The sequence below is a fragment of the Acanthaster planci genome, unplaced genomic scaffold (assembly GCF_054643075.1).
Source record: "Acanthaster planci isolate LZ-2023a unplaced genomic scaffold, COTS_SCS Contig7, whole genome shotgun sequence".
Taxonomy (NCBI): Eukaryota; Metazoa; Echinodermata; class Asteroidea; order Valvatida; family Acanthasteridae; genus Acanthaster; species Acanthaster planci.
The window spans coordinates 231,017-257,392 of NW_028257631.1; the positions used below are offsets into that span (position 1 = coordinate 231,017).

Sequence of the window (26,376 nt, forward strand, 5' to 3'; positions counted from 1 at the left end):
ATCGCCAAATTCTCCGTAACTCGCACTTTCATCGTAAAATTATCAGAATGGTTGCCATGTGTTGCAAGCCAATGGGATGCAGCGATAATGAAACCATGTAACCTGCGGCATATCTGGGGGCAGGAGACAGTGCTGCTGATTTTTCCTCATGTTTTTAAAAGCAGCAGAATGTTAGGAACGGTACAACCACAACTCTATTTATGACTAGAGGTGGGAAGGGGTGAAGATTCTTTTACGGGTGACAAATGGGAAAGTCATAGTGGGGGAAAATCCATTCCCCCCCCTGGGCCCCAAGACGTCAATAAGCCACTGCATGTAACCTGAAAAGAGTATTTTTCTATCGTTGTCCGTTGTAATCTTACAGAAAGACACTTCGCAGCTGGCAGTTTAACTCGCCTTTTTTGACCAAAGATCGAACGTGACACCAACCTTTGCAGTAGGGCTTGGGTGACTCGGCAGATTTTTATGCAGCAAATGTGCTACCTGCATGTATTGTACATGCTCAGTACCTACATAAAAAATCTGCAGGTATGCCAGGATTGTTCCTCCTGACTTCCGCTTCTTGCCGCCCCCACAAAAAACCTACAATTCCTTTAATTTCTTCACGCGAAAAGCAATGTGTTTAGTCTGTAAAGAAACTAGTCCTGTTAATTTTCTATAGGCCTACTAATCATCTTTTAAAGCTTTTTAAAAGTGAATATTTTTGGATTTATTCGTAAGACAGGCTTTTATTTTTAACGTGGAGGTAGGCTACAAGGCCTAAAATAATATTACCCAACTACATCAGATGTGCTATTGTGTCTTTAACTAATGGTCAGAAAATAACTTTCGCTGGAGAAACTCCAATCAAGGCCCACACCATGGCATACTAAGTGTGCCCTCTTTTAATAATAGAGCCAGAAAGTTGGCCCCTGATGGCACGCTTCCAGAACACTTAAACAGGCAAAATAACGTGCAAAGATCTTAGAATTTGTAAAAAAATTTCGTTCAGTGACAACTTGGAAGAGCTTTGGAAAATATTTGCTAGAATATCGATTCAGAGAAACTAAAAAAAATACCTGACCTAAAACAGAAATATCCTGCCAAAAATTGACCCATCACTTCCGAAAATCTAAAAACATAAAGAAAAGTTCAATACGGCAGTCTCGTACGCAGATGAACATTTACGGTTTGAAATTTTATGGTAGTCTGTTGGTAAAAGCCGAAATAAAAACAGATAAAAATATTTCACTTATTATTTGGATTTATAAGTAATACGTTTAAAGCAATAATATACTTTTACAAAGGATTTTAATATTTTATTTAACCTTTGCTGACAACACCAGCGTTATGTCAAAGCAACAGAAACATGGAGGTAGGTAAATCTTTGCAACGTTTTCCGATGTCATTTTCACGGGGAGTAAAAACAAACGTGCATGGGCAAGGAGACCTTGGTACGATATCGCAGGACGTAAAAGGTCGTTGATGAAATTCGGTTTTTACCCATCACCAGGTCACTTTTCCTGAATATTAGTAGAGGAAGACAAAGGTAAAATTCCGACACGAGTGTTTCATGGGGTGGTTTCAGTTAGGAATAATTCTTCAAAAAATTATTGAACGTGAAAGGACGGCCTAATGTAAAATCCCCATTGGGCGGACCGCGCAGGAGTTCCGGAAGCTCGCTGCGTGACCTTTTACTTTCAGGCTCTTTAACAGCTTTTGCCTTTACCATGACGACATGAATAAAGCAACACTGTATGCTGCTTGTTTGTCAGAGAGCTTGGGAAAAAAAGTCGAATTTCTTTTTAAATTCACGTAGTCTGCGCTGCTAGTTCCTCCATGCATGCTCGACAGGCCAGCTGAGGCCAGAACCTAGGTGGCGGAGTGGTTAAGACGTCTGCACTATGGGATGGTGCTCATTATTACCTGGTGAATTTTTTCGCCAGCTCTTGGACAAAAGTGAGCTCAAAGTGTTATGCATAATGCAGTATGCTGGTGTAATAGGCAAAACCTGTATCCCCGACGCAAAGTACATCTTTGGAAAAAGAAGTGTAATTGGCCGTGTCCGAATCACTTGGCTGCTGCTTAAAATTACACACGAGTCTATGGTAGTGGCTGTGGCCAGTTCCCATAGAGTTGCGTTTAATTTACGGACGTAGCCAAGTAATTCGGACACGGCCTACCCAAAAAAAGATTACTGATTGGTTGCCAGCTGTAATCTAGACGTTAAAAATGTATTTCTACCTTCACGTACGCGGCCGGCGGGACGTACACGTACATGTACGTTGCAACGTGTTGGTCCTTGTCTCGGATGATCATGTTACTCACAATTACTTATCTTAAAATTTCGACTGAAGTTCACAGACGAAATATGACGATGTAACGACTTGCCATCAATTCTAGCCTCATACACTAAATCCAAGTTTTTGCACAGTGCAGCATTAAACATTTACACAGCACAACAATGACTGCATCAGATGCGTTTTGGTTTTGTTTGAATGGATTGGATTTGCCTCTGTATTATAAGCCTAATGGCAAATACATGTTGGTTCTATCAACATTGACATAACCTATGCAATACATTCAGTATGGCCTGTTAAAAAGCTGTTGCCCATGAATGTATCAATGTGCCCTAATATGAGTGAATTTGGCGATCTTGGGAGAAATTCAAAATAAAATAAAGAAATCAAAATAAAATAGGACTCGTGTGATCTCCAATTTATTAGACCACAACGATTAATTTTGAAATAATCATAATTTATGAATGAGTATAAATGAAATAATTACCTTAATATAAAACTGATTTAAAAAAACAACTTTTTGAATGTACACATGATTTAAACGGGCTTGCGACACCTCTGTACTACAGTGGTTAAAAATAATGCAAAATTTTGCTTCAACAAACCGAAAGTGCAAGGTTTTAATTATTTTATCATGTACTAACTCAAGCAGTAAAATTGCAACTACCTGAAAATCACCAAGCATGTTTTCAACGAATGGGTTTGGGGCAAGACACAATTCACTTTTGCCACATATTACTATTAAGCTTTATTTATATATACATTTCTTCATAACTATTTTCATAAATTGGTTTTCTGAAACCTTTTTTAAAACAAGCTGCCTGAGTTCCCACAGTATATTTACAAAAAAAGTAAAAATATATCTAATCCAAATATAACAAAGTGCAGTACTTAAACATACATATAAAGAAGTTAGAAGAGCTAATTAATTTTCTGCGACTCAACAGTAATGCTTAATCCTTGGAATTTTGAAAAATAACCATCTGAATAGCATATGTGTAGGTGACCCAACAGATATGGACAATTTACTCTATACATAAGCAATTTGTCAACATGCATGTCGCAAAAAGTATTCCATTTGATACATCTTCTTGATCATCTCTGCAATTTTCACAACTGACAGTAACTTGCTTTGATAATGAACACATTGAACATTGACTCTCAGGGAAGTTTCAAGTTGAGGATGACAGAGGCTACTGTCCCACCTGTTACAGTTCAGCAAATGCTACATGCTTGCATAAAAACTGGAACCAACTGCAAGTTTTCTTTCCTAAAATGACATCATACTACATTGTACATCTCAAGTCCATTGCCTTCAGTCAATGCCTGTGTTGGCTGGCTTTCCCTCAGCTATTCCCTTTCAAATGAAAGCTGGGATTTACCACTGGACTCACATGTGACCAGTGGAAGTCGATTGGAAGATTTTTGGGAGGGAGGGGAAGGGTACAAATTGTACTCTGTCATTTAAGCAAGCAGTCATCCTTGGGGTCCTTTTAGCAACAAGGCTTTCTCATCCTTTTTTGTATTTTCCCAGTAAGGTCTTATTCATATGTACCTCCATTTCACTGCAAAATGCCAGCCAGCTATATCCAAGTTATGGTCAAAATAAGGCAGACTAAACAAGCAGTCTCCATTGTGCATATCTTTGTGAGTCTCAACCAAAGTGTGCGAGACTGTAATAGAAACAGGTGCTAAACGTAAGCAACTTTCTCTATTAAGTGGAACTTGATTATAAAATATGGAACTCAAAACTTTAATTGTTAGCTTTTTGTTGTTTGCTCTGTTTCTGCTGTCACTGTCTCACAAGTCAATTTCATAGTGTTGCCTAACAGCATGGAAGTTGAACTTACTACAGCAGCAAATGATGCTGCTCACTCTTTCATGGCATGGATATGCTAATAGTTGTCCAAGCATGAAGATTCTCTTGCAACGTCCTTGATTTCTGCAACTTTTTCGCTCTGATTGTCTGGGTTTTAGGCATGTTTGTACTGTGCTGATTGCTTTAAATTTTCTGTCAAGTGGATGGAGAACATGTTACTTCATAATTAGCCATTAATTATGCAGTTCTTTGAAATTAAGCCCAAGTTAAAAGCACTGAACATGGGGATCTTTCCAGAAATGGCAACGCAATGATCACCTTTCCTGTGCTCTTGTTGGCAATTCAGTACATTACTTGGTGGCAATATTTTCTGCATATATGTACTCAATTGTCCTTTTTTCATATAAAAGTACTCATTTAGTTGAACTTAAATCAATTTCTCAAGAATAAAAGAAGTTTATAATATTTTAAATACTGTACAGGCAAAGAGATTTAATGTTTATGATTATTAACATATTTTTCAATATTTTCAATCCTCATGGATGTACAAAACGTAGTGGTTTTCCTAAACTTACTCAGGATTTACAAACAAAAAATATTTTTAAAAGTTCTCAGCTGGCATGCTCACCCTCTATTTATACAATATGATGGTATATCCAATCGAGAACAAATCAATATCATCACACTCAAATTCAAAAGTACATACATACAAAATGGCTCTAGATCAGCAGCCGATTTCAAGAAATTTTATGCAATGGTGTAACTCAACTTACACCACATTTGATTGCATAAGTTGCACAACAAATGAAGAGCGATTTCACGAAACTTACGCCGTAACTCTGTGACTTATGCCAAAAATTAATTTTGGTTGCACCAAACAAAGTGAAAATAACAATTTGACTTACTCATCATGTTTGGTTCAACCTCACCATTGCTGATCTTAAAGCTAAATATGAGAAACATTCAACCTTGTTTTTAGAAGGTAGTGAAAAACTTGCTTGGCTGTGAGGGAACTGCGAGAATTTCTCTTCGGTTCCATCAAAGATGAAAATATTTCAAAATGAGGGGTGGAGGTTATTCAACGGCTGTTTGATGACTGTTGTGGTATTTGAAAGAAACAGCTATCACAAAAGCTGTTATCATCCTTGTCCAAGAAATTTAATATTATTAAAACATGGTGCATCTTTTTGTGAAATGAAACGTAAATTTACTGCACACCTACAGCATAAATTTATGGGGCAAGGCTTATGCATGGTTCAAGAGTATGTCACGTTTCGTGAAATTGGCTGCTGGTCCCATGCTGTGAAGACAAATAGAGTACATACATTTGTGACCTAAAAATGCCTCTGAATATTTGAAAGTTAGCTGTAAACTGTACTTAATGTAGGGTTCTAAATGTTCCACTGGCAATGAACTGGGCCAACTTCACAGAGTTTGTGAGGTCAGAAAAAAGACAAAGTCTGATTACTTGTAGTATTACTCCAAACACTACTGAACTGAAATTCATACGTATATGTGGTCCATGATCTTTTTCATGCTGAGAACACTGACAAGTAACTTGCATAGTGCAGCTCATTAATAGTTGCTGACCTTTTTTAGTTCATGTTTTGTTCAAAAATGGTAACAGTTATAACCACTTGACGCTGCATGACGTGTACACACACACATACTTTTCCGTATTTATTCCACACAAGACATATACACTCATTTAAGAACTGTTTTTCATTTCTGCGGTTGATGTATTAATGCGTCATGCTTGGTTGGGTCAAAGCACGATTGCAAGGTTGAAGAACTTGGGGGGTAAAAAAACCTGCCCCAACAGCTTTTTTGTGTAAGAACATATAAGACTTGCACATAATTCAAAAACAGATTTTTGTCAGAGACAAGCAACAAAATGCTGTTTGTCTTTCCAGAATCTTTGAATCGAAGGTGAGAGGACCTTGCTTTTACATATTAAAAAAAATGCCTTTTGCAGTAACACTTTATTTTGGGATGATTGACTGCCCCCAAAGAAAACAAAAGCCCAACATGGAATGTAAGAGACTACCTAAGAAAACAATATTGCCGTTCACGTTTGTGCATGGATGTTGGCAGGGGCTGACTTTTTGCCTGAAGTTCAGCTATACAAGAAATGTTATCCAAAATTTAAAGAAAGCCTGAAACCTGGCTACTTTAGGAGGACATATCTATCCCTGTTTGTGATGCAGCAGTATAATTTCTCAGAGCAATCTATACTGGGTCTTGCAAGGGGCTGACATCTATCTTACTTTACTGGTTCTTCTGACACAGGTACACTGACTGGCTTGAGCGACATATAGTATTTGTATGTGCTGTTAGATTGGCTACATGGACATGATGTTACAGCGATCAGATAACTTGTCCTCTTCATGGAAGCAAGGATTTACTGGCTGTGTGAGCTGAACACTACGATACCCGCTGCTACATCTGACTCGAACCAGCCAGCCAACATTGGCAAGCTCTGTGGTTGAGTGGTTAAGATGTCTGCACTAGTAAGCAGGAAGTCATGGGTTCGAGTCCCACCTGAGTATGCTTGTAGTTTTTCACAAACCTTCGGGGGCAAAAACTGAGCATACAGGGGTACAATACACATCGGGCAGGGAAAAATCCAAATTAACTGAACACTTAGTACACTTGAGACACTCAAGTTCTGGCAATACTAGCTCTGATAATCCAAGTTTGTACACAATGACTTATAAAAAGGCCTTCAGTATAGTACATTTCCCCCTCACAACCAACTACTGCAACTCTTGCAATAAATGCTCCGATTAGTTTTGTTGATCACATAATTATTAAGGCCTAGTACGGCACGCAACTCTCAAAAATACAATGAAGGCATTTGGGCAAATTATAAACTAAGCCAACTGCTACAAAATTAGTGTAAATGAAAAAGGCTCTTCAGGAAGCACCCCAATTAATATAGATACAATGATAACAGGTTCTGGCCAGAACATTAGCATAGGTAGATGTCTCTTGTTCAAATATGAGTTTGCTATTGGTTTGGGAAGCATTATCCCTATCAAAAGATTTTTTGGTACAGTAGCAATTGATGAATTCTTACCATCAAATGACTTATAATATTCGGTCAACTGTCACCACTCGATAAAAGAGTTTGGTAAGGTTCATGCTGTTACCGGCAGTGACAGGCTTGTTGGCTCATGTTCTTCCTGAATGCTGGGCAACTTGGGGAAAGACTGCGTTCTACGGGCAGGGCTGGCATACTGTGAGGGGGGTACCCAGGGAATGCCATGATCCTCTGTGCCTGGTTGATAAAGGCGTCGATAGCTGCCAGGAGATGCAAAGCGGGCTTGAAACGCCTAAGAGGAAAAGGGAGGACAATTCATGAGAAGGTAACAATGACATATCATGGCTGTTCTAAGCAAGCAAGAACAAACAAATTTACACAAGACGTGGACAGAACTGGTTGCAAGGATGTGGGACATAACTTGACCCAAAAAAAGCCCAGCCAAATCAGCCCCCTCCCAAAATCCTGGCTGTTCCATGTTTGATCATTTTTTAAACTTGGCATGGCTGTTATAGAGCATGAAATTAGACCAAAAAGGTGCTTGTACAAAATGTCATAACACAATAAATTTTATTCTGCCATTACCAGCTTTTGATCTGCCACATTATATAGAAGGTAGGGATGGGGTTCCCAACCCCATTATTATTTTTGTTCAGCCTATGGAGATCGGGAAACAGTCTAACTTGGAGCAAGTTTGAGCCGTGACTAAGGGCTACGTGCAAGCAAGCTACTCGTGTTCAGCAGGAGTAAGACCTGCAGGTCAATGAGGGTATAATCCCATCGCACATACAGAAATATAATGTGTGCGCACCACACTTGGGTTGAACCGGAGGAACGGCACAGATGCAGCCAACCACTACTGGTCCATATTGCCTGGTACCCAGGTTATGTGTCATGCATGGGCTACAATGGAAAATTGAACATTGGTTGACATCATGACCTACGCAATGCGCAAACAATTATGGGGTAATTTCATGTCTGTGCAAGTAAAGTATACACATGTGTATGGCACTAGGTGACATGGGCCGGTGATGAGCGATCAGCCCTGATAAATGCCTTGGGCTTAATTAATTAAATTGGACACCATAATCCCACACATAGTGTTGATATTTTAAGAGTTGTTATTGATATGTTGGTTGGACAATTTGCCCAAGCATCTTTGATTTTGTTCGGACAAACACAAAAAGTGCCCAGAAAATTCCGATGTCCAAACGTAATTTCACGCTCTGCTGTTAAGACATGAAAACACCTATGAAGTTTTACTTCAATCTGACAAAGGTTTTTATTGTTAGACAGGCTTCAACCTGAAGCGAGTTACCTAAATGGTAACTTGAAAGTTGAATACAACTTTAAAATACATGTAGGCGCCTAGTGATCATTGAAGAGGGGCACGTCGGCAGAGTGACCAAAGGGTAAGTGTTATTTTTAAAGGGCATCATGGCAATTCACGGGCATTGCGGCAGTGGCCGCTGGTGGCCGCTGTACAGATCAAAGCCTGTACAGATCATGTCCACATGCATGTCAGCATGCATGCATTGAGCTTATGTTAATGGTAAAACTAACAGTTTGGGCCAACCTGTATAAGAGAATGGGACAGGTAATCCCAAAGAGTTGTTCATTAAGCTGGTTTGTCTGGCAGGATGACCTCTTGCATATGCCAATGTTCATGACTGACGCTGGGCCTTGTGAAAAAATGCCCTCAGACTCAAAACCCTGAAGATATCATTGGGAACTGCAGCCTTGTTGGTTGGATAGGAAAGTGCTCCCTAATTGCCCCTTCTGATTCAAATTGATACAAATGAGTAAGCAGCTCTGCAGATGTTTCCAAAAGTGATACATGGCCGTAATCAATGAGTGAAGTTTTCAACAGCTGCCTTTAAAACAAACCAACTTTAAATCAATTAATTATCAATGCACTTACCCCATATTGTGTATCACTGGTTAGAAAGTCCTCCTGGTTGCTATCGGTGTATCGAGACACAGGGTGAAAGACAGCTAAAAGTGTGACAATAGGCACCACAATCTTGAAAAGCTGTAGGGAGGAGAAAAACGCAATGCAAAAAAAATTAAATACAGAGCAAAATATCTAAGGGACAGAGATTGGTTTCAAAGAGTTTCTATGCAGGAACTGGATAGCAAATTTACAATCTTAGCAATATCCCCTGAAACCAGCCAAGGGCAATGATCCATCAATTTTCTATCCAGAAAACTGATGGGCTTAGCAGCCTTTAAAATGATCAGAATAAGTAGAGTACATTGTAAGTCCCTTACCATCAGGAACAGGTAGGTGATGCTATAGACAATCTGGCTCCGGTTCTGTTGAAAGTGAAATCAGAAGAACACTTCTTTGCCTTATTTTTCAAGTAACAGCAGATATGTCTAGGAATATACCATGACCAAATTTAACGAGTATCTTGAGGTGACAGGGCTTAACTTTTATCTGCAGTGCTAATTCGCGGGCGCGTTATGCCCAAAATAGCGGTATACTGTTTAAAAACAGTGACGGATTACCTTCGAAAAATGCAAGCCAAAAAATGATGCTAATTCCCAGCAGCAGGTCTTTTATTCCGAGTACGGTCTTTTGTTACAAGGATCAGCTCTGGCAGCAAGTGGTCAATGCTGTGGTATTGGTTTTATGGTAGAGTATTTCCATTACGGAACCTAACGTCCATTTCACCTGAAAGGTCTGCAATAAGTACAGCCAAGAGTATGTTAACTTTTTTAAAAAGCCCACAGGAATCTCTTTGCGAATGCCAGAGTTGAGTTTACATCTATGGCAAAATACACTTTAAAAGTGAACACAAGTTTTGTCTAAAATACATTTTGTTGGAATGTCTCTTAACTGTGAAACAGTGCCATGAAACCAACTTGTTTCAAAATAAAACAGCTTCAGAAAACGGGTTTCTCCACAGCAACATTTCCTTTACATCTCTCACTATGATAGATCACATTCCAAAGAAGCAACTCTTCATTTGAATCAGCCATATCGCCCTTTCTCTTGCACTGGGTGATTTGGTCATTTTTTCATTGTTCCTTTTCATTTTGTATTTCTATTTTGATATATCTTCCATTCTCCATCTCACTCTCTCTTTTGCAGAATATTACAGCTTCATTAACTTACGTAAATATCTGCACAACTGGCATTCTGTGGATCTGAAAAGGTTCACAACAAAGGTATACAAAATATATTTAAATATGATGAAAGCAATGTGAATTTCAAAGGGTATTCTTTACTATTTGTTACAGTCCTAGAAATGCCTGAAATGAAAAGGGTTCTGATAATAGAACTCAAAGGCAGTTTCAACATCTGACCAAGTTTAGTCTAGTAATCCATGATCACAATGCAATGTACTACATGTCATACAGTGGAACGTTACGAGGTTATGTTTTCAAGGGCTGTTTTGATGAGTTTTAGGGTCTCATTTTTTGTATTCCTTTAAGATTGAAATGAATTTGTCCCCTCTTGGATATCACATTCGAAGGACTAATGTTCCTGAAGTAACAATCCAATCTATAAGTTCCCTAATGAGGAATGCAGTAGGAGCCAATAGTCAAAAGACAACGATGAGGTTTGAGAAATGTCACACCCCCATTTCAAGTGCCACAACTTCAGGGGTAATTTGTTATTATACAACACTTCCATAAATCCCCGTCATCTGATTGGTGGATCATTGTTCACTTGGCATTGAATTATTTGTACCAACACACAGCACACACACAATGCATTGTATAAACTAATAATGGACACCTTCGGATCAATTGCACTGCAGGTTGTAGTGGCGTAAGTTTCTTTTTTGGCAACATGACAAGCAATCAAGCTCCGCCCTTCACAATTGTATGAAATAATTAGAAGAACTTGTTTTTGTGAGTAATGCTGATACTGCCAATATAAGTAAGCAGATAAATGCTGCCAAACGATTGAACCAGCTCGGAACATCATGCCGGAAGATTAACGGATTCACAACTGGACAACTTCCAGTTTGAATCAGTGAATTAATCCAGCTGTACTCAGAAAATCAGATGACAAGGATTTATACAGGTGTGGTATAAAAACAAACAATGAGTGATGGGCATCCGTGAAATGGAAAGAATAACTGCATTTGGTGACAAATGAAATCCAGATCGTTTTATCTGTCACCTTGAGCAATTAGTCTTGCCATCACACTCTTAAACATTCATTATTTGTATACTGTTTGCACTGGATTGTGCAGTTTCTGCACTGTGAGTATATGCTCAGTCACAGCAGGACATTCAGGAAGTGCCTCAACTGAGCCATGTGTTGTTTGAATTAAGTGCCCTGCATGCATGTTACTGTTCCCCTTCTGTTTCTTCTTCTAACCCCCAATGTATGCAATGCATGGCATTTGTTAACACAGTGGTTATGGACAAAACTGCTTTTCAAGTTATTTTCTGGCTATGTTATGGGAACTATTCTGAGTCTCCTTGAAGTTTTCACAAATGGAAAGTCACCACTCATTGTTTTCTTCAGTGGTGCTCTTTCATCAACCAGTACCATGGTTTCATTCCAGAAATTAAGTGATTTGAAAAGCCTTGTCCGCACTGGACTTTATTTTCTGAGGATTTTACCAAGCGGACAGAAAATGAAACCTGAGCAAATTTTACCACCGTCCGCACTTGGACTTTCGACGCGGGGATTTTTACTGAGACACGTGGGAAAAGTAACCGAGCTGTCACTATATTGGCACATGAGGGCGCTTTGCGTGACCTTTCGTGTTCACCCTTTGACCAAAGAATTATGGCCGTTTTCCAATACTCAACTTTGTGTCCGTCTCAGGCTTCGTGTAGGAAATCAAATCCCCAATTGTGGGCCTGAAGTGTTTAACTTAAATTAAAGTACTGTAATGTTTGGCTCTTTTGCATCTTACTTGATGTTTTGTGGCACTATCAGACTTACTTTTGCACTTACAACCTCAATGTCAGGAAGTAAAAAAAAAACAGTTGAAGCCTGAGCCTGACCTTAGTAACCTGAGCCAGTAAACCAGATGCACGCTTCCCTGAGCTGCTTTTACCTACTTACACTGTCCGGACTGGACTTTCTGTCTCGGGAAAAGTGTCCCGGGAATTCTTCCTGGCCAGAAGTTGGCCAGTAAAAATTCCCGCGTGGCTCGGGAAAAGTAACCGAGAGGAAGTCTTCCGGGGATGTCCGCACAAAGTACCCATCATCTCGGCAAGTTTACCCAAAAAAAAGGCCAGTGCAAACAGGGCTAAAGACAAAGGTGACTGGATACCACAAAATGAGTCTTACGGTCATTTGTTTATCAGCAATAACTAGAGTTCGCATTAAAGAACAAACTGGGCTTTTGTGTTAATTCATCACCCAGCCTGACATCCTAATGAAAATGGGCAATGTGTGGGGGAAAATTGTTAAGGGTTTCTATTGATATAGACTGCCAGACTATTTTGAGGCCGTTAATGCAAAGGAGCTCTGGCAACCTCCAATCATTTAGTTAGATTAGGTAGCAACTATAGTGTTTAAAGCAATGAGTAAGATAAGATGTGAAGGACTGCAAGGTGAAGTGAGCAATGGATTGAATCCCCCAGTAGCATGTACCGTGGAGTTTTGTGAGTAAGGTTCTGAGAGCAACTTTTTTTTACTCAACTTTTTGGATAATGTACCCAGTCCATCATCAGGAAACTAATCGAAGATTCTAACACTGCAAGGATAAATTAAGAGCACAGAAGCATGCAGGGGGGAATGCTATTATGAAGTCTTGACTGGGTTGTGGTTGGAATATGACTGACTGAGCTGGCAGTTGCAGGGAATGTTACTTGCTAGATGATCAGTGAACCATTTGTCCAGTAATCAAACTGGTTGATTTAGAACTGTGCTTAACAAAAGAGATTTACTCCATGAGTAAACACAAACATCCACAACATCAGCTGAAAGCAACCAGTACTTACTGAGTATCAGCATAACAGCGTCAAACAGCATCGTTGTCAAGGATGACAATTCAAAGGCAATAATGATGCTGCAATGCAAAACATAAGTACAATTTATCAATACTACACTGTTTTCCAAGAAAAGGTTGGTAACATGTCGATATAAACCTGACTTGCATCATACAAATATGGGCCCATGGAATGAAGTTTTACTAGTGAAATACATTTGTGCAATTTTAATGTCTGAATGCTGATTGACATCCCCTTTTGGTTAGTCTTTACACAAAATTTTACATTATTCCATATTCTTTTTGACAAATGTGGCTGCTGTTGCTGCAATGTCATCGAAAGAAGAAAATGTCAATTTCAAGAGTTTTCTGTTTCAATTGGAGACCCAACATTTGCTCCTGACACATATTTGTAACAAAACATTGTTCACTGAAGTGAAGAAATAAATGTGTCATTGAAATGAATTAAAAAACATTCTCAATACCTCCAAAGATTGCGTTTCTGTTGCCTCCTAGCACTTTCTAAAGTAGTCACTTCATTCATCTTCTTGGTAATCAAAATGCCAGCCAGTAAGAACAGTTGCGTCAGGAAGAATTCAACAGCGGACATCATCACCCAGTATGGATCTACAGCAATACAATACACACCCACAGATTGCTTTTTCTATCTGTAAACAGACCTCATTTCTTGTACCATCTCTAAAATGTTCCAGAATAATACTACATGTACTATCAGCATAACGCTGGGAGGAGTATTGTGCTGTGATGAAGTGCGCCCTCTCATGTCACAAAAGCATACAGGCATGCTTCTTATTCAGCATGTTATGCCTATTATGACATTTGAGGTTACTTGCTCCTTACAATTACTTACTATTCTAAATACCAAGTACTACCAGTGTATATGATTCAAATGAACTTGTACCACATTGGGCCAATATTCACAGAGAGTTTCAAATTGTTTCACATGGCATATCCTTGGAAAAACCTTTCCATGTATAGTCAAAATGACAACATGCAACAAGAATGAACTTAAAGTACAATGACTATCTAACTGGGTCTTATTTGAACAATGGACAGCTGATTTGTGGACAGCAGCTGCATATGGTCAATTTTAACTTGAAAACCTGCCTTACACACTCTAATGAAAGCACAGCATGTCTTGCATACAGTATCTGAAAGGCATTTGACCCCTTTGTGTACCTTCAAACTGCCTAGTCCTACTGAATCACCAACATTCTCAGGCTGATAGTAAAACTGATCGTAACAAAATTGGGAGGCAAACACTGTTAGTACAAGGCTTAAAGTGGTAAGACTTTCTTGGTCAGCTCTCTGCTTACCAAAGCACTCCATAGTTGTGTCTTTTGACATAACAATAGCAATGACAGCCACAACACTGAAGTAGGCAAAGAAGGCAATCAATGCAGGAAGGACTAGCCTAGAAACAGAAAACATGAGAAGATAATTGGAAGCAAGTTAATCTTTTCATAGAGATTCCTTTATTCAAACAGTATCCACATTGGTATGTTACTCAGTCATCTTAGTTATATGGCATCACCTCCCCAACAGTTTTTACTTGAAGCCTCACTGCATCTTCCGATATGTGGCATTCTGCAGCTAAACCACCTTACATTCTCTGTACTTGAAATTCAAGGGTACCAGATTCATGCAATAGAAATGTTGGGGTCTCAATTCTGCAAATCTTCCTAACCTTCTCGTGGATTTTTAAGAATCTAGGAGGGTGGACCCAGATCATGTTTCAACATGCACAATCAAATTTTTGTGAACAAACTCATGGTTATTGCATGTACATGTATGTACAGAACACATAAAATGTGACTACCGTAGGGATCTGAGACACTAGAGTACTAGTTCTCATTAACTCAAAGACAATGTGTATGCAAAACGCTTGATTTACATGTAGGAATGAATTGTCCCACTCCAGTTCACATAATGCAGCACACAATCAATCCACTAGCGGTACTGGTTGGAGAAACAAATAGTCAAGAATGACTTCCAAGCTGCTAAACCTGCAGCGTCTTCACGATCCGAGGTTGGTCTACAGAGGAATTCTGACTCTACATGCCCATTTTGAATCAATGCGTACTGTGCACTTATGTGCACTAATGTCTAATCATTTAAAATATTTCAATTATTATCATGGAAAATAACGAAGCAAGGTCAGACTTTTTTGATAGAGAACATCAGTCACATCATATGCAAGTATGACTGAAAGTAGTGCTTCAGCCAAACCACTGAACCAAAACTAAAAACATCGAGCATGGCACTTTCGAACTGAACCAAACCAAACTGGTTGGTTCAAACGCTCCAATATGGCATTGCTAGCACACAGAATACATGCAAGAAAACTTGATAAAAAAGCAAACTCAACGAAAAATGGATAACGAGTTATGCCACACCGACACTTGTGCTCAGCACATGTGCTTGCACATGTACATGTACACAAGTACTGTAAATGTACATGTACAATAAACTTACGGTGGCCCTGTTACGATCCCAGTTGATCCGAATCCTTTTGTGTCTCCCTGAAAAGGTACGTGTGGAATTTAGGCACGTTCCAAAAACCTATAAAAGACTCCGTAGTCATTGATTTCGCTCTCAGTCAGTGCCTATATGCTTTTAGCATGTGCGTTTCGAAATGGCTGGCGTTGGGTCAGCACCTCCTTGTCGTCTACGCCTCGATTACTGCCGCACCGTGGCCAAGGCTGACACCGCTGAGGGACCGTGGACCCTGGAGTGTCGTGGCTCCATGTGGAAGCTGAATCTCGGGGATCGACACTGACCTGCCTGTCTGAACTGGGCTGTTCTGGTGCGGAGTGCGGATGTGCTTGGCCCAACGACCGCGCCCTTTTAGCCATGGCACTGACTGGGCGGGGCCTAATTTTCTTCTGTTCTTGTGTTGGCTCCTTAAGGTAATCATACTCGGCCGAATATAATTTGCCTCTTCGCATATTAACTTGTTTTGCCGGCTTGCTAATTTTCAGTGTAATTAATTCTGCTTGGCTGTGCTAATGTAAAAAATTTCCTTTTATGCTTTTGACTGTTCAAATTCACGATGCCTTTGCATGAGAAGTTTAAGTTGCAGCAAACCACTAGATTTACTTTGTTTTAATTTACTGCTTTGCTGATTTAAGTTAATAATTAAATGTTATTCCAAATTAGTTCCTTTATTGTCCTTTGCTCGTATGTTTTAGTGTCCTGATTCCCGTCTTTTGATTTTTCTTCTGCCGTGCATTCTCCGCACGTAACAGGCCCCGCATAGCGCAATGGTTGTAAAAAGCTCGTGGTGAGAATTCACTTATAATCAAGCGAGAACATGCAACATACGGCATTTCCGCTGCACACCAATTCTAAATTCTCACTACATCTAATTGCGCTTATGTATATTCAGATTTAGCATTATGTTTGCCAATCTACGATAGCCACGGCCTTACGTTCCATGTTAGGACAATGATGTCATAAATGGCCGTGCAAAACAAATTTGATTGGATTGATTGGATGCTGATCACAGTCGGACTCGTGCTCGATTGAAGGCAACTCCGGAGGGAAATCTGATTTTGCCAGGCGAGCTGGTGCAGTGATCCAGCGCGCAATCCAGCACACAACAAGATTTTGTTCAAGCCGTGGCCTAATTTGGCATTCGTTTGATCATGTTTAATCGAAGTTGTAGTGTGAATACTTGTAATGGATTTTGCCAGATCTATAAGTTGTTCGCAAATCTCAAATTACAAAATGCCGTTATCCATTCAAAAAATACTGATGGAAAATTGCCCCTTTGGCCACATGGGTGCCGTCCTGGGGAAAAAAAGCTGAAGGTTCTTCGAAACATCAAAAGCCACAGTTTGGTAGTTGAAGCTGTTTCATGAAAAATAACTAAAACACAATTCGCAGGAAATGTAATTTCATTTTGTATCCTGTAATAGAGGAAACTCCCATTTGAGCATGCTGGTTTTTTCTGTTTTCACATATCCTACGATCATTTTGTTGAGCCAAGCGTTGTCCAAACACAACCGCTTTTGGTCTGTAAAATACAGTCGGGAACTGTCACACCTCCAACGGTAACTTTCTAGGGAATTTTAACTCCTGAACAAACTTTGGGGAAACAGTTTGGAAAAAAATTATGTTCACATCGAAGTCGCTCATGGATGGGGATGGAGAGGAGATTTTACACACGGAAGTACTATATACAGCACGTATGTAGCGAACTCTTCGATGTCTCTATGTGCATTGTACATGTATGTACACGTGTGAACATGTCCGAACCGAAGTTTGGCAAAAGTTTCTGAACCGTGTCCGAACCCGAACCGAACCTTGGCACCTACTTGCAGCACTAACTGAAAGTGTGTCAAAGCATGATGTCAATTTGACATCAGACAGACTTGAAAACTTGACTTGTGACTTGATGTAACCAAATGACTTGTAGCTTGACATCACTTATGGAAAAGCTGGTGTGCGACTAGGGAAAAATGATTTGTGACTTGACTTCTGGAAAAATGACTTGGTTACAACACTGTCATATGAACATCCATAGTAGGATGCACTTACTTCATACTGAGGTGGTCTCTTCGCAGCAGTCTTACGGAGCGGGACAGGTAAAAGTGACAAACAATCAGCAGCTGTAGCATCTTCATGTATTCTGCAGCTAACTCTAGCTGAGGGTAGTGTATGTACACCCAATGGACAATACTGTAATGGTAAGATACAAATGCACACAAAAAACTTGGTCAACTTTGTCGATAGTAATTATTAGTTTTGTGTCCACTAGGCAATTCCACAAAACTTAATGTAATGGCATAACTTCACTGACATCAAATTTTACTAAGTAGGTTTGGCAACAAACATTTAGCAAAACTTACGCACTGCATAACTCGGCACCTTAAAGAGGTACAGAAAAGGCACAACAGGAATGCATGAAGATACGTGTAAACTGGCATTGTTGTAGCTCAAATGCATTAAAATGAAGAGTTTTGATGACATGTAGAAAATGCACAATAGCATACATTAATCTGTAAGATCTCGACTAACCTAAAATCTTACTCTTAGCTGGTCAAAACATGTGTGAGATTTGTTCCGAAATGAAGGAGTATGAGACATCCAAGGAGGAGAGGAACATAACTTGTATGGCATACATGTGAGAGTACACTCGTGTTCACATGCAGTGGCAACAGACTATTCACACACCATGGAGAATAACACATCAGCATAGGAGTACCCAGACTTGAATCTTGGGCTAAATCGCGGGCTACCTTGTAATGTGTGTACACGTGAAACTTCTGAAAAAAAGACAGCAACCCACATGCATACTCGTTTGCCGAGTCTACAATTTTCAATGTGTCAAAGAAAAAGAGATGAACAAGTATCGGATTCTTCTTGTGAAAGTGAGTGGATTTAATTCCCATGTAGGGCTGTGACGAATATCCAATTATCCAGATAATCGATCGAACATCAAACATTCGAGTAGTATTTTCCAAGTACGAACATTCAAATTCAACATTCATGAAAACGAAGGGAGAATTTTCTTTTGTTTGAAATGAAAAAACTGTACTGTGGAAGCTTGTTACAAGCAAATTCAAATGAAAAGCGACAGAAATCTTACAATGATTCAAAAAGTAAATTATTCATTAAAAATTTTTAAAGGACAAGAAATACTGTTCGTCTCTAAATCTTGCTTAATCATGGCTGGAGATACTCCTAGATGTGAGAAGCTATTATAGTGATCATAGTGTACAACTGTGTGCATTATTGCAACTGATTTTGTACATGGATTGTTCATCAACAATCCGGTGGTTGGTACAACCCAAAATTCGGATATTCGATCGAATAGAAGGTTGAATTTTGAAATAGTGACTTATTCGAATTGACTCAGCCCTACTGCTGTGGCAGGCCCAAAGCTGGTGGTGGTCCATCAGCACAGCATCGTACACCGTCAATTGCAACACAACACAAGCAGTCGGCCAGGCTTATTTGTCACTTTTCTAAATTCGAGGTGCTTTTGCAAACACTAGATACCTGTCGCAGCAGTCCTCCAAAAATCCTTGGCATATTATCTGCAACAACTGGGAAGGTTTAAAATCTACCATTGTCTGGGAATGATAGATTCAATGCGATATCACACGAAAACCTCGAGACTAAGTCTCAGAGTAAACGTCTACACGATTCCTGTCCGAACTGCATGAGACCAGGGTAATGGGGCATGTTTCATTTTATGACAAAAACAAATCAAATCATGCACTTAAACTGAATGTATGGACCAATCAATGTAGAGGACAACAACAACGAGAGAACATTGCATTTTGAGCATGCCTCTACAACAAGATTGTGTGAAGATGCACCCTGCTTACAGCCGTATCTCCCCGGGATGTTTTGGGGTCACTGGCATATCATTAAAACATAATGAGTGTTTCTGAAATCAGTCAAAAAGGGACTCAAGGAAGCCAATTTTTTTGGACATTTTTTCAACCATAAATGGGAAAACTGTTCCATTTTTTTCATGTTATTTTTGGAAGAAGGTCTTTTCACCTCTTGTTTAAAGGTAATAATTAGAAAATGAAGATTTCTTTTCTCCACCTCTTTGAGCCAAAAATTATGGCAACGTATTCATAATTTATGATGGTGTAAGATGCACCAAATAAATCAGAATGGCTGATTTTCCAACTAATGTTCGTTGTAAGGGTTATGACTGCTCAATTTATCCAGGTTTATATGGGAAAAACAAAGCGTTGTTTATTCAGGGGGGGTTGCAAAGAACTTATTGGGCTTTGAGAAAACACTGAGAGTTGGTTTCTGGTCCTAGTGAAGAAAAGATGACAACATTTTCAAAACAGCAGGCCAAGCTATTTTAAGTGGTTCTTTCCTCGCCTTTCGCCTCTTCAGTCCCTACCTACTTCCGTGGGTTTTACCCAGAATATTTTTTTCTGGGGTTCTCCACCCACTTCTAAAAACTGTAACTATGTGTACTTCTATCTCCACTTCTGTCTGCAAACTACCTGCAAAGCACCTCAGGCACTTGTGAAAAATCCTTGATAAACAGAACAAGTTAATAAGAAATTGATTCAATTCTTTTTTTTTGTTGGTATAGTTAAATTCCACCAGCAGGGTTCGACATTAATGCTGGTCTGCTAGCCAAACTTGAGTAAAAACAGCGGCGGTCTAGCGAAAGCCCTCATCTGCGTAGTCCGACGGTCTAGTAAAACAATATTCTGAAATAACTGGCGAAATAGTTGATTGTGATGCATGCCCTCTTGCTGCTGCTGGTTTTTGAACCAAATCAAATAGAACCTCTTGCAACCAAGGATAGTTTGGTCCCTGGCATCAGCCCAGCAGAAGTAATGCTGAAGTCTATGAATGCAGCAGCAGTAAATCGTCTGAAACTTCTGTTTCGCAATGCTTTTGCGGTGCAATCGCACTTAACTGTGGGCCGTTTACTGTACTACCGCGTGTGGCCAGTACGTCTCGACAACGCTATGACTTGATGTTGGTTCTGTGTACAAGATCTAAATCAACACGTGCTTTCATGCATTGCATTGTAGAGGTACAAGTAAGTTATGAATATGCATCCCGCGCGTATGACGTGCTGAGTGTGTATGGTGTGTGTATATGCATTACGTTACTATGAGTATGCAATACTGATTTTTCTGATTGGTCATTGGTAGTTGTGACACCAGCGATGTGACGGTTGTGATTTCGTGTTTGGTTCAAGCGCTACGTGCCAATAGAAAACATAGCAAAATCAGACCGAAATAGCGCCACCTGTTGACTCTTGGAAAAAGGTTGGCCTCCGTTTTTTCACTGGAAATTCAAGATTGTGGCCAGAAAATCACCTTTTATTTTAATTTTATGGGGATTAGCCACAAAAAATTTTTTTATTTGCCTTCCCCCTAATACCTCCTCAATAGTAGTAAAACTATGCGCTCAGCTCCAAATACCCCGAACTGGAAATTATCAGTCCCAAATTCTGGATTTCCAGAAATATTTTTATGATCCCTCCTGATTATGGCATGTCTTATTGAAAAATCCCCGTGGGATCACAAAATGAGCTTGTGGGCAGAAATACAACCATTGGTGGAATGCACCCTGCGGGTACTGGACACAGTCTAGAACGAACATGTTGTGTATGTACATTTTGCCGGGTGTACATGTACATACATTTGTATGTGCGTGTACATGTGCATAGTGCATAAAACGTACATGTACATGTCACACGGTAAACTGTTCATAATGATATGTTTTTTGTCTCTTGGATTGTGAATAAAACAAAAGCATTTTCAGCAGGTAACCACTTTGTGTGTTTAATTTTCTTGAGTGGAGTTATACTCATGTATATTCTGGAAATTCATAATTCCATGGCCATTTATGATTACTCATCAACAATTAAACAACAGTGAGCACCGAGTGCACACTGTTATCCATGATGTTGGAGCAGAAAACACTAGTGCCAAAAAGAATGGCAGAAAATGCTGGCAGACTAGTAAAAAGCCATCAATGCTGGTCCGGCTGGCAAGTGAGAAAAAAAGTTAAGGGCGAACCCTGACCTGTGACATCATCCTACTGTCCAAGAGCTTAATTCCTTTGCATGAATGGAGTGGTGGACAAAGTTAATACACTTGACCATGCTCCCCTTGAAAGTGATGAATGGATCTTGGGCTGCAGGATGTTGACTATGAGGTTGAAAAGTGACCTCTTCACAGCAACTATTGAATGGTACAAAGTCTGACTTTGTCATTAGTTATATTTCTCTTCTACTTACACAATGAGACATTCTACCGTGGCACAGTAAAAGACCAAGAGTTGATGGTAGTACTGCTGAGGGGCCTGATGTAGACGAACAATCTGAGGAATAACCAAAGTCAAATTCCCTTAGTGTACTGATAATTCAGTCATGTCTTTATTTGTTGTCATGTTTTCCTTTGTGAAACACATTACAAGTTTGTTACTGCTGGTTTGAAACATTTATGACTTCAAGTTAAATTAGCTTAGTCATCAAAGTATTTCTTCTGTGAATTTAGTTAACCACTTGCCGCCGGGGCCTCCAGTTTCGGGCACTGTGGGTTTATACACGTAGCCAGGGTCTCCGAAATCGGACAAAGGGAACTGGGCCTTGTAATAAAAGACCATACTCGGAACAAAAGAACAGGCTGCTGGGCATTACCGACATTTTGCACTCTCAATAGTGGAGATAATCCTGCCTGATTTTGAAACAGTATACCACGGTTTGGGGCATTTAGTGTGAGCGGATTACCACCGGGGACAAAAAGCGCTCCACCACCGCAGCGACAAGCCACATAAGCACCGCTGCACGTTAATCTGGCCCCTATTGAAAAGAGGTCAGCAGTGCACAGTGCCAGGTTCGTGAACAAAAGAAAGTTACATAACACCACACAATCTGGGCTCTTTTTACAAGGCTGCAGGCCTGGCTGAAATACTCGGGCATCAACAGATTTTGTCTGTCAGACTAGAGTGGCCACCAGACAGTACCGGTAATTCATGTGGGTGTAAACGTCCATTAATTGAAATGATGAATTTTTGAAGAATTTTGAAAACTAAAAAATCTTGACTTTTAAAAGTCCTGATTATGTGTACTGCATTTTTCAAACCACCCAGTAGCAAGTGGTTAACAATACCTTTGACAATAATATAATTTTTCTCACCAGCAATTTAAAATATCCAGTATCTCCGAAATTTTGGTCTTTTGTCCCCACAATACACATGCAGAGTGCATGTGTATTTGCCCAAGCATGTCAAGGCACAAAACCAGCTTACGAGTAATGGAAAGTGGCAGCCACAGTGGACATTTGAAAAGAGAGGAAGCACAAACAAAAAGTGTAATATATGGACATGAAAGGGCACAGACAACAAAATGAAAGTTGCTCTACAAAATATGACCTTGACATTCTCAGAGGAACTTCAGGAATTCCTAAAAGGACCCACAGCATGAATTTCAAATGAAAAAAAAATTTTACAGACTGAATATGTCAAATACTCTGAAAATTTTGAATGAAAAAGAAAGGCACTTTTAATGACTTCTTCAATGTTGCTGTTATTTTCTTTTCTTCTTGCCAATGATAGGGTCCATATGAATTTCTTTTTTTAATTGTGGTTATTTAATACAGCCTTTTTCAGCCACCAATGCACCTGTTACCAGCTCCAGCCCATTCAAACACGTGGCAGCCTGCCTCATGCTTGTTTCTACACAAGGATTTGGGGTCAACACTTCCAAAAATTTATGCATTTTATCCAAAATATGACACCTTTTGGGTAATTCTCACTGGAAGTTAAATCGTGAAATGAAATTAAGTTCCCATAGGCTTTCCTTGAGCCATAACTTAATTTAATGCCATTGTTCCTTCTTAAGATTTTCCATAACTTTTGAGTTATTACCATCAGTGCTGAGTAGGTTTCTTTTAAAAATAACAGTAAAAGTGCACAGAAAATTTGAGAAGGGAGAAATTGTGTAGCTGTTTGTTCAGTGTAGTGGTGTTCTTTAATGTAGCTACATTGTACTGTAGTTTAGGGATACACTGAACGAATCTGCATGAATCTGTAGGAATCTAAATCTTTAAGGTAACTAATTTGCATTAATGCCTTAATTTGACTGATGACTTCATTTCATTTTATTTTACCGGGTAGCCCCATCGATTGTCAAAGACAATCACACAAACAGTACCCAGAAGTGAATGTATTTGCAAGCAGCAAAAGTACTATGATTTACTTTTGTACCCCAAAACTACATGCTTGATGCTTGAGTTTCTGTTTAAGCTGTTTTATAAAGGTGAAGAAACATTTTATACGGTAAATGGCACTATGAAGCTTTGAAGTTATGCTGTAAGTACATGTAACTTTAAAGCCACACCTCTGATGCCAGAGTTATTACATACCCCCGTGGATGCCTGTTTTGGGGGGACTATGTACAACATGACCTGCAAATTTGCCATAACCTCCTCTGTGATATTATGCAACAGGATTGGCTTGGCCCCTATCTGCATGTACACTACAGTCATCGATCTTCAACATCTTGTTTTATGTTGTAATATGTACTTGTAGCTTTTTTGATTGCTCATTCTGTGTTACACTTCATTAGTATTTGAAAGTTTTGGAGATTCAATCATGACCGAATAGCAGTGATTACACAATCTGCATGTTGGTGGACATGTCCCACTCAAAATAAACCCAAACAACATACTGCTGACTATGATCAGTCTCACCTTGTATATACACAGGATGGTTAGAATACCTGCAAATAGTGACAGAATTCCATTTCTGCAACAAATAAGACAAAAGCTCAGATTACTCTACATTACTGACATGGTGTCTACAGTATGTATCTTTAAATGTCCATTTAACCATGCTGGAATCAAACATACACAAAAAGATTGAAAAACAACTCTAAAATGAGCTAGAATGTTAAACCGTTTTGAACTCATGGTGATGGGGGAAATTGCACTCTTACATGTAGTCCAACTGGTTACATTTGTGTGAAAAATATCAATAAACTTGCAAGCAGGAGCTACCAGTAAGATACCTCATGTGTACATACTGCATGGTACATGCACGTGTGTACATGTACTATACTGCATGGTACATGCATGTGTGTACATGTACAATTTCAAGGCACACAGCCACTTCCTACTATGTGTCTGTCACCTCTACTTTCTTCACCTGCAGAGAATTTCCCCAATTCAAATAGTTTCCCTTTAAAGTTTCACTGTTGTTTATCCTCTCAGAGGAGAGTACATACATTTATGTAGCTCAATGATCATATACATGTACACTGTAGTGCCCCCAACTCAGAGACCGTATGGAACAGCCAGGATTTTCCCACTTACTATTTTCAGCATAGCTGTGGATACACTGAATGGTTTCTATTTCACTCCTTACACTTACATGTAAGGTCTGCATTGGTACATGTACATGAAAATGCCTGGGAATTTCCAGCCCGGATCAAAGTTCAAAAGTTGCATTTATGATGCCTCATTGTACCAGCTCCCGGAAACTCTTTCCAAGAAATGAATATATGTATTTGTTTAGTAAAACACGGGTGTACGTCAGTAGTGACCCTGACAAACAGAATACATGTTTATGTATGCATTTACAATAGAGATGTCAGTGGTGACAGAAAGTACGTGTACGGATAGCCATGTAGAACATGTACATGTATGTACAGGTACAGTTGTGGTCAAAAGTTTGCAAATACTTCAACTGAAAGTGTTTCATTACTGAGTTTAATACTTTACATGTACAGTACATATATAGGCCTACATACATGCATGTACATCTGTTCATGGAAACAGTCCCTTGCATTATGTGTGTATCTGGTCAATCAGACCATTAACAAAATAATTCTTGTATCTACAGGTTTATATAAAAAGTGCAGGTGTTGGCTGATAAGCAATGGATTCTGGTTACCAAGAATTGGCTTAAGTCTTAAAAACGTGTAATGAAACACTTCCAGTGCATCTGGTTGTTACAAAAAATTTACTCTAACTGTAATTCAAGCATTTGCTGGCAGAATATTCTGGAATCCTTCCTATTTGCCAAATGTTATTTCTTTTCTCTGGATATGAACTAAAACAGGTGCTAAACACAAGATTTGGAATCTCATTCAAATTTTCTAAAAACTGCAGTTGATGTGAAATAAAATCAAATAGTAGAACTGCCTGGTCTCTCGTGGACGTTGAGATGTGGTAAAGAAAGTGTATACCAAATGTCATTGGAATTGGCTGACCTTTTTTTACACTGTTTTGAGTGAGACATTGGTTTGTCAAATATTTTTTCAAAATGTCCTCTCCTGATCATGGTGTTTCTTCCAGAATGGAAAGAAATGAAATGTAACTCATTACCTGTCAACACAACACTACATACTCTAGTAACCTAATATAAAAATATTGTACTGCAGTGATCACAAGTAAATAAGATATAAATACTCATGAATATGCCATGTAAATGTTGGTTAAAAATGTCCTTTCCTGAACATGGATCATGTGCTGATCACTCTTCTGTTGTTTTAATTTTATACATTTCTAAAGCGTCCTTCAGTATAGCTTTCACCATGTATGCATGGAGCCATGCTTTCAAATGGTTTTAATCCCTGCCTGAAGTCATACACACCGAATGTACAGTACATGTACGTACATGTATGAGCCAAAGGTGCACTGTTAAACAAGCAACCTTAACATAGCAGAGAAACTACAAATGAAATTTAACTGGGACCTCAGGAAGAGAGAGAAATGTCTGAAGAAGGGGCCTTGCAGGACAATTGTGCATTTAAATAAACTAAGGAAGAAAACCCAGTGATGTATGAAGAATACAAAG

General features: G+C 39.3%; 1 protein-coding gene across 2 annotated transcripts in view; it reads right to left on the reverse strand.

Annotated features, from left to right (window-relative positions):
* Positions 1-2,682: 2,682 nt before the first annotated feature.
* LOC110991008 (uncharacterized) overlaps positions 2,683-26,376 on the reverse strand; it is a 38,884-nt gene continuing 15,190 nt past the window's right edge. For both annotated transcript variants that reach the window (XM_087131663.1, XM_087131664.1), the window contains 10 exons: positions 24,270-24,324; positions 21,815-21,897; positions 17,614-17,754; positions 14,388-14,485; positions 13,536-13,677; positions 13,064-13,131; positions 10,263-10,294; positions 9,413-9,457; positions 9,063-9,173; positions 2,683-7,433 (listed from right to left, as the gene is read on the reverse strand). In XM_087131663.1, the coding sequence (XP_086987789.1) occupies positions 7,239-7,433; positions 9,063-9,173; positions 9,413-9,457; positions 10,263-10,294; positions 13,064-13,131; positions 13,536-13,677; positions 14,388-14,485; positions 17,614-17,754; positions 21,815-21,897; positions 24,270-24,324 (970 nt within the window). In that variant the 3' untranslated portion in view covers positions 2,683-7,238. The remainder of the gene's footprint in view (positions 7,434-9,062; positions 9,174-9,412; positions 9,458-10,262; positions 10,295-13,063; positions 13,132-13,535; positions 13,678-14,387; positions 14,486-17,613; positions 17,755-21,814; positions 21,898-24,269; positions 24,325-26,376) is intronic.